At 48.4% G+C, this 8170-nt stretch overlaps 1 protein-coding gene across 1 annotated transcript; it reads right to left on the bottom strand.

Moving 5' to 3' along the window:
- Positions 1-2541: 2541 nt before the first annotated feature.
- Positions 2542-5059, bottom strand: LOC133892926 (probable inositol transporter 2). The gene is made up of 4 exons (XM_062333918.1): positions 4837-5059; positions 4449-4519; positions 3894-4337; positions 2542-3790 (listed from the first exon to the last, which is right to left on the bottom strand). Exons 1-4 carry the CDS (start codon positions 4967-4969, stop codon positions 2675-2677), a joined length of 1764 nt encoding a protein of 587 aa, XP_062189902.1. The 5' UTR covers positions 4970-5059; the 3' UTR covers positions 2542-2674.
- Positions 5060-8170: the final 3111 nt, after the last annotated feature.

An 8170-nucleotide genomic window follows, 5' to 3' on the forward strand; every position in this document is an offset into this window, starting at 1 on the left:
ATAGACATACATTCTTGTAACCAGCAAGATTCCTGAAAGACATTCTCAGGGCATTTATAGCATCCACACAGGAGTAGGGTATTACGCTCAGTGCGGCCAGAACCTGTCTAAAAATCCCTCCACTGCATTTACTGCGTTCTGCATTAGATCATTCCACCCCACCTGCCATCGCATTTACACCCATTTATTTCTCCCGCAAACATATTCAGAATCATCCCCCCGGCCGAATCTCAAAAAGGGGTCCCTCAGGATCCCTGCGATAGGAGTTCACCCTCCAACAACCGTTTTGAAGGAGAGTGGAAATCAACGTGGCTACTGTTCATGGCAACGGGAGTTGACGTAGGGCTGACTGTATTCGGCACCTCAGGTGCAAATATGGTACTATTCACCATATTCGGCACCTTATGTGCCGAAAATAGTGAACAATGCTATATTCGGCACACGGATGCTAAATTTGTAAATACGGTGATATATTATCTATTTTGTTAAATACGTTCAAGTATGTTGTCTACTATTGGATTTTGCCCCTTGTACTATGGCACTATGTAGAGGTGCTGAACTCATGGGAAAAGTAGATTACAGGGAGGCACTCGAGGGACTCATTGAGGGAGGGCACCACTCGTCAGACAGCGGCGCGTGGTGAGTTTGTCAGTGGCATCCTCGTAGGTCTCGCCGCAGGTGGTGTCAGCGGACATATTGACGAGGACAGTCGGAGAAGGCTGCGGCACAGAGAGGAGCGAGGCGAGGAGCATACCTCCCATGGATGCGCAACGGACTGAGGATAGCGACGACAGATGACGACGCAATCCGGATCAGAATGAGATGGTGCTAGGGTTTGGGAGCGTACGAGGGTCGTGTGATCCCGCATTGGCAGGGGTGGTGCTGCTGGCGGTGGCACGTTGGAGCGATGGTAGGAGGGGATCGAGCGGCGACACGGTCGTGGAACACCGGATACACATGTGGCCGTCGGACGGAAGGGAGGTCAGACCGTGGAATGGATATTAACCGTCCGATGGTGCCACAATTTAGGGGTTAGACGTAGGATTTAGAGTGGGCATAGGATTCAGGTGGACACGAGATTCATTAGAGACTTTTTAAATAGTAGAGATTTAACTACTCTCTTGGAATAAGAATATGATGAAAAATGGGAATTTTATTTTGAACTCGAGTGTTTCTGTGGCCCAGCCTTGAACACAAGATTTATGGCCATCCGATTCACTTGTGATTTGTGCTCAAGTGATTCCTCCTCTACTCTGGCAAGGCTTCGAGAGCCGTGAGGGAGGGGGCTTCTCCGACGAGACTCTGATGGGTTAAGGTTAGGTATATGAGGATTTAGGGATTTGGATGATCGGGGTTTAGGTATTTGACAATCTCTTTGGGCATAAAGGGAGGGTCGGGGAGGAAGGCTAGCCTAACGTGAAGGCGGTTGGTGGATGGGGGTGGCGACTCATTTTAATCATGAGTAACTTCCTTGTTTGCTATTGAAGATATTCAAAATTTCGGATGGTGGATCAAGGGTATGGTTAACTTCCAACAGCAAATGAGGAATAAGGGTATGTTTGGTTCATACCTAACCTTACCACAATTAACCTTAGTTAAGTGTGACTTGTCACGGTTGTATCAGTTAACTAAATAATTATAAAATCTATAACATAACTAAACTTAGACGGGAATATTAAGTATAAACCAAACATGCCCCCACTCTTTAATCATCCACTAGGTCACGGTGAAGGCCAGCCTGGGGATAGACAGCGGGGCATAGATGTGGGGTTAGGGGAGGAAGGCCAGCCTAGCATGAAGGCTCTTTAATCATCATGAATTTTCACTCGATTTTTTTTCCTCAAAGTTTCGGTAAAACTTGTAGTGTCCTATGGATGAGGCTAAAGATGTCCAAATAGGTCGTGCCTACTGGACCGACCCGAGGTACGACACTATAGGCACGGCACAACCCAAGCCGAGACGGACCGGGCCGGCACGGCATGAGGCCACGGGCCATGCCTGGGCCGAGCGCGTAGCACGGGCACGGCCTAGCTAGGCACGATCCGGCCCGGTACGCATGTGCCCGGCTATTTTTCTATTTTCTATATATATTTTTAATTTTGTAGCTATTTTTATTTATTTTCTATATTTTTTTTTTACTTTTGTAGCTATTTTTTTTATTTTATCGGGCCGGCTGTGCTGACGGACCGTCCGTGTGCCGTTGGGTTGCCCGTGCCTGTCGGGCTGGCCGTACCGCTGGGTCGCAATCGTGCCCGGACCGACCCGGCATGGCACGATGACCGACAGGCTGTACCGTGGGTCGAGGGGAGGCATGTGGGCCGGCGCGGCAAGTTACAGTTGCCGGACCGTTCGGGCCATGCCATAGTCAGGCCCGTACTGAGTCGGTTCGAGTGGCTCATTTAACCATCTTTAAATGATGTTTTTTTTAAAAAAAAGTGCATCCGATCTACCTACGATTTTCTCGCAAAGATTTGCACGAGAAGAGAGACAACCAGATTGCAAAATTGCAATCGCACGGTGCCGATAAATTTTGACATAGGATGATTAAAGATCGTTCATTGTTCAATGTCATAATTGATCAATCTGAAGCCACAATTTAGAAAGTTCAACGCAAAGCTAGCGCAATGTCACATCCTCTGAAACTTGTTGCTATCTATCGCACTCAAGCCATTCCTCAAACGCCGCCGCTCTTGCCACTCTCCTTGCCGTCGTCCGGTCGCTCGCCGCCGCCGCGGGGGGCCCAGAACCTGAGCCTGATCTCCCGGCGCTCGAGCATCTTCTCCACCTCCTCGATGGGGAGCCCCTTGGTCTCCGGCACGCAGACGAGCACAAACGCGAGCGCGGCCACGGACAGGACCCCGAAGATGAGGAACGTCCACGACGTCCCGATGGCCTCCGTCAGCGACAGGAACGACTGCGCCACGGCCAGGTTCGACACCCAGTTCGCCGTCGCCGCCGCGCCGCCGCACACGCCGCGGTACCGCAGCGGGTAGATCTCCGAGTTCACGATCCACGGCACCGTGCCCATCCCGGGGGAGAAGAAGATGATGTACAGCGCCAGCCCCACCAGCGCCAGCCACCCGTACCGGCTCGGGCACCCGCGCGTGTACCACAGCCGCCCCTCGCCGTGGCACGCGTCGCGCACCGTCGAGTTCGACACCACGCACGCGCCGGGGAGAAGCTTGTTGCCGGCGCCGGAAGCGCAGAAGCCGCACTCGGTCGACTTCGCCTTCAGGCACCGGGTGCAGTCCCAGGAACCACTCGCCGACGACAGGCGGTAGTCAGGGCACGTGAGCGAGCCGTCGAAGTGCCTGGTCTCGACGGCGCTGACGGCCGGCGAGTGCGACGTGGTCTCGTGGAACACGGCGGAGAGCACGCCGAGCGAGAGGATGACGCCGACGAGGCTGATCACGAGTAGCTTCCTCCGGCCGGTGCGGTCGATGAAGTAGATGCTCACGATGGAGCCGAGCGCGTTGAGCCCCGAGGTGACGAGCGACAGCGCGAGTGCCGTCTGGTTGGACGCGAACCCGGCGAGCTGCACGATCGTCGGGCTGTAGTACATCACCGTGTTGATGCCCACCAGCTGCTGGAACACCTGCAGCCCCACGCCGGCGACCAGCCCCCGCCGCACCGTCGCCGTCCGCACCAACTTCGCCAGGCTCACCTTCTCCGACGAGCCCCGCTCCCGCGCCTCCGCCGCCACGGACTCCTTCAGCTCCTCGATCTCCCTCTCCACCTCCTCCGCCGAGTAGATCCTCCGCAGGATCGCCTCTGCTTCTTCCTCCCTCCCCTGAGCTCAACAACACAAAAATTCACAGGTAAAAATTGAATCTTTTTCAAGGAAAAGAAGCAATAAACACGAGACAAACAGAATTGCAGATGAGAAAGTGAACCTTTCTGTAGAGCCATCTGGGTGATTCAGGGAGGAAGAGCATGAGTGCGAACTGGACCACGGCGGGGATCCCGGCGACGCCAAGCATCCACCTCCACGTCCCCGGCGCCTTGGTGAAGGCGAGGTTGATGAGGTAGGACAGGAACTGGCCGCCAGTGATGAGGAAGCCGTTGGTGCTGACGAGAGCGCCGCGGATTCTCGCCGGCGAGGCCTCGGAGATGTAGAGCGGGGCGGTCATGGACGCCATGCCGACTCCGAGGCCGACGAAGACGCGGCCGACCACGAGCTGCGCGGGGCCCATGGCCGACGCCATGACGGCCGCGCCCGCGAAGAAGAGGAAGTCAGCCACGAGGATCGACGTCCGCCGCCCGAACCGGTCGGTGGTCCAGCCGCCGATCGCCGCGCCGATGATCGCGCCGGCCACCGCCATGCTCACGATCATTTCCTACACCACCGCCGTCAATTTCAGCCCTCCTAATTTCGGTGTTCATCACCATTGTTTCTTCACAAGATTGCATGAATCAATCAATATGCATAGGGATTTCGTAGCTCTCACCTGAAGCCATGTGTTCCTGTCAACTGAACGGAAATCGTCGCGGATGTAAAGCAGAGCTCCCGAAATAACACCTGCACATATAAACACAAGAACAAGTGAGCAACCAGAGCTCACGTCACTAATCACTAGACACGATCTTGATAAACACTTTTCCTCCAGACATTGAAACAGTCCAGTCACTTAAAATAATGATCAGCAGGTCAAAAAGTCTCTCTCGATTACATGAACAAAAAGAATCAATCTCTTTAGCAGAAGCTGAACCTGCCAAGTGAAGCTACAGTGACAGCGGGAGCCTGAGCAATTGCGCGACCGCAAAATTTCTCATCTTGGGTCTTGGCTGGAACTTGCCGAATAGAAGCAGGAACAAAGTGGAAGAGGGATCGCGTACCGGTGTCGTAGCCGAAGAGGAGGCCGCCGATGCCGGCGGAGAAGGCGAGCCTGAGGACGTAGGGGTTCCGCCATGTGAGGGAGAAGCACTCCTTGAAGGTCGAGCCGTCGAACTCGTGCACGCCTCCCTCCATGGCTCCTTTCTCTCCACCCTATCCTTGCTTCTTGGAATGCTCAACCCTCACAAATAATGGAGAATGGTAGTGTATTTGTATACCCGTAGAGCATCGGTGGTATAGGCCCCCGCTGCCATTGTCTGCTTGCGTGTGGATGATACGAGCAAGAGTCCGGTTAAACCGAGAAGATTCCGGTAGGGGAATCGACCTGACTTGTGTCTTGTCCCGTTGTAACTTTGACTCCATGGCTTTTTGGATTGTGGTGGCGACGCACTCGTGATGATTACATGGAAAATAACAGCCACTGATCTATATTTCCAAGAACAAGAGGAGCCATCTTGCCGTTTTGCTGCTGGTGTGGATCTGCAACTGTTCTTTGAAACCTTTTTGTTGTGCTGAAATCCGTCTCCAGTCCAAGCTAGCTCAACCTGAAAATCTGAAATTTCAGGCGTCTCGGTCTCTGGCATTGTGGAAGCAACTCTGTAGTTTGTAGTCTGTACCGAGCCGAAGCTTATGTGCACAATTCTGGTTCCCTGAATATACTAGTCCTATTTGAAGCATAGAAATTTTAGAGAATACAAGATTCCGAAAAATTCATCGTCATTCGAACGGCACCGTAGTGCTACTTGGAAAAATTATTTTCTCTCCCAAAGGCTACAGGAAAAATAGGTACATATTATTCTTTTACGCACAAGAATGAGTTTTCTTATTTTTAGGGAAGCCAAAATGATTTCCCCCTGCCCAAGGCTAAACCGTACTGTAAGTCAGGATTTTTTTTACCGATAAATTTTTTTATCAAAAGTTATCTGTAATTTTTTCCCTGCTGTGAACATGAAAACCAAAAGTGATCCAAACTCTGAAAGCAGGATCGTGAAAAGGTCGAGCAATGCACATGGATGATTTGGTACTCCGAAGAAGCTAGACGAACAGTGTAAAGCAGAGCACTAACTGTACGGTGAGGCTTTGCCATGTCTAGCTGGTGTGACCGTTTTGTACTCCTTCATTCGACAACATGCCACGATGTGAATTGTAGGGCAGGTAGTGTTCCTTTTTAGGGTTTGAGAGCATGCTACCGCCACCACCATCGCAACCAAAATTCTTTTTGATTATTACTATACAACAATATTTATTATCTGTTTGGTTCCTGACTAATTTTATCACATATTGCTGTATAAGTTTACTCTTTTCACACTTTTGTGATAAGAAAAATGACTAATTAACTTTAGACAAATTTTGATAAAATATTGTATCTATAACAAATAAGTCAGGAGGTTAAAAAGTTAGACACACTAAAATAGTGGCTATAACCAAATAGTGTCTAACAAAACTGATGTTATCTAAGCTTAAGGGTGTCAAATATAGTTGTAATCTAAACATGCCATAAACTTACAATTTGCTGCATTTTAGCTAATTTCTAAACCAACGTTAGGCCTAAATCTCCTGGACTCGTGTGGTCTGAGATGCTGCCTTTTCGTCCGAGTGGACGGCAAAGATACCAAAGTCGAGCTGGGAAAGCTACTGGATTTCTAACAATTTCTCATCGTGGTGGACACAAATTTCGTACAATAAGGGATTCCAAATCCATGCCATTCACATCCTCAAAGATGGACACATCTTTCCAAGAGAAACATTTAGTAGTAATCAGGGTTAACAAATGAGACGAAAACCGCTCGAAATGTGCGGTTTTCGATTGATTCGGTTTGGTTCGCATTTAGAAACCAGAAGGTTTTTGATCAAATTCAAATTCAAAATTTGAAAATTTGATGACATTCGATTGAATTTGACTGAATTCTCCGGTTTTCAAAGAATGCGTGGGGTCCGGTTTTCGGTACTGGTCGTATTTGTTAACCCTGGTAGTAATGCACATGTGTATGTGGAACAAAAATGATTGGTATGCATGAGTTAGGCTGAAAAGTAGTGGCGGTGGCAATCAGAAAATGCAGAGATCGAATTTCTGTTGCTGTCAAGAGTTTTGGTGCCTGAAGCTAATACCTGTAGAAATTGCTAGTACTATGTTCAGGTATTGCACCCCTTCCTGGAAACTTTCTTTTGTCAGAACAAGAACAGAACTTCATCTCACCATTTTCATAACGTTTCAAGCTAAATTCACAGATACCAATGTTTACAAGTTATGAAGTGTAATGTTCCACGCGAAGTTCAGTCGTAACAACTTTAGTTTTAAAGCTTCAGAAGACCAATGCTCTACTCATCGCATTTCAAGGTTTGTCCCTAAAAAGCCTAGAAAGACTAGTTTTTGTCGTAAAAAGGCAGATGCCGATTGAATTAATTTGGAACATAGGTAGATATATATCCGGTAGAAATATTCTTTGGACTTCCATGGAAAACTACTTCATTCATTTAGCAAAAAGAAAAATCCTAGAAAGACTAGTTTTTGTCCCTAAAAAGCCTAGAAAGACTAGTTTTTGTCGTAAAAAGGCAGATGCCGATCGAATTAATTTGGAACATAGGTAGATATATATCCAGTAGAAATATTCTTTGGACTTCCATGGAAAACTACTCCATTCATTTAGCAAAAAGAAAAATCCTCCGTATAGATAAAACACTGGGGAAGACTAGATGACCAATCAGCCTCTTTAACTAGAACTCGCTAGGTTTGCATCGCTTTTATGTTTGCCAATCACATGTGTGCCAGCCCTGGAAAATACGTGGAGAATTATCTTATTTCCTTCTGCTAGATTCTAGTGTATTTTGCGCTGTTTTCTTCCATCTTTTTCGGCACAGGATATATCCAATCACCTTTTGTTTTAGTTGCCAACCACTAGTCAAGAACTGGATCAAAGGTACTATTCATGGAGAACGATCCTTGAGGACGACAAGGCAGGCTCGCTCACTTGCGTAGTGAACTGTATCACGAGGGCAAAAATATAAAAATAGATAATATATGTCGGTGTATTTACCAAAATAGATAACAGACCGATATATTTGTAAATCTAGCACTTGTATTCGGTACATTAAAATCCGATTTCAGTACTAAAACACATAAAAAAAGACTGGTACCACTATTTTCGGCACCTGAAGTGTCGAATACGGCACTGCTCACCCGAATTCGGCATATGAGGTTCAAAAATGGTAAACAGTACCGTATTCGACACCTCAGCTGCCAAATACGACCTGTGCCGTACGCCGCGCGAGAAGCTGAAGCTTAAGAAGGCATAAAAGTGCAAGTTTTTATTTAACTCGCGATCTTTTTAGTTAAAA

The sequence above is a fragment of the Phragmites australis genome, chromosome 15, assembly GCF_958298935.1.
Source record: "Phragmites australis chromosome 15, lpPhrAust1.1, whole genome shotgun sequence".
NCBI classification, from domain to species: Eukaryota; Viridiplantae; Streptophyta; class Magnoliopsida; order Poales; family Poaceae; genus Phragmites; species Phragmites australis.

Coding starts and splice junctions, on each gene's coding strand:
- LOC133892926 (XM_062333918.1), bottom strand. CDS start 4,969: ATGGAGGGAGGCGTGCACGAGTTCGACGGCTCGACCTTCAAGGAGTGC. Junction 4,520..4,836: donor CCTCTTCGGCTACGACACCG/GTACGCGATCCC, acceptor TTATATGTGCAG/GTGTTATTTCGGGAGCTCTG. Junction 4,338..4,448: donor ACAGGAACACATGGCTTCAG/GTGAGAGCTACG, acceptor GCGGTGGTGTAG/GAAATGATCGTGAGCATGGC.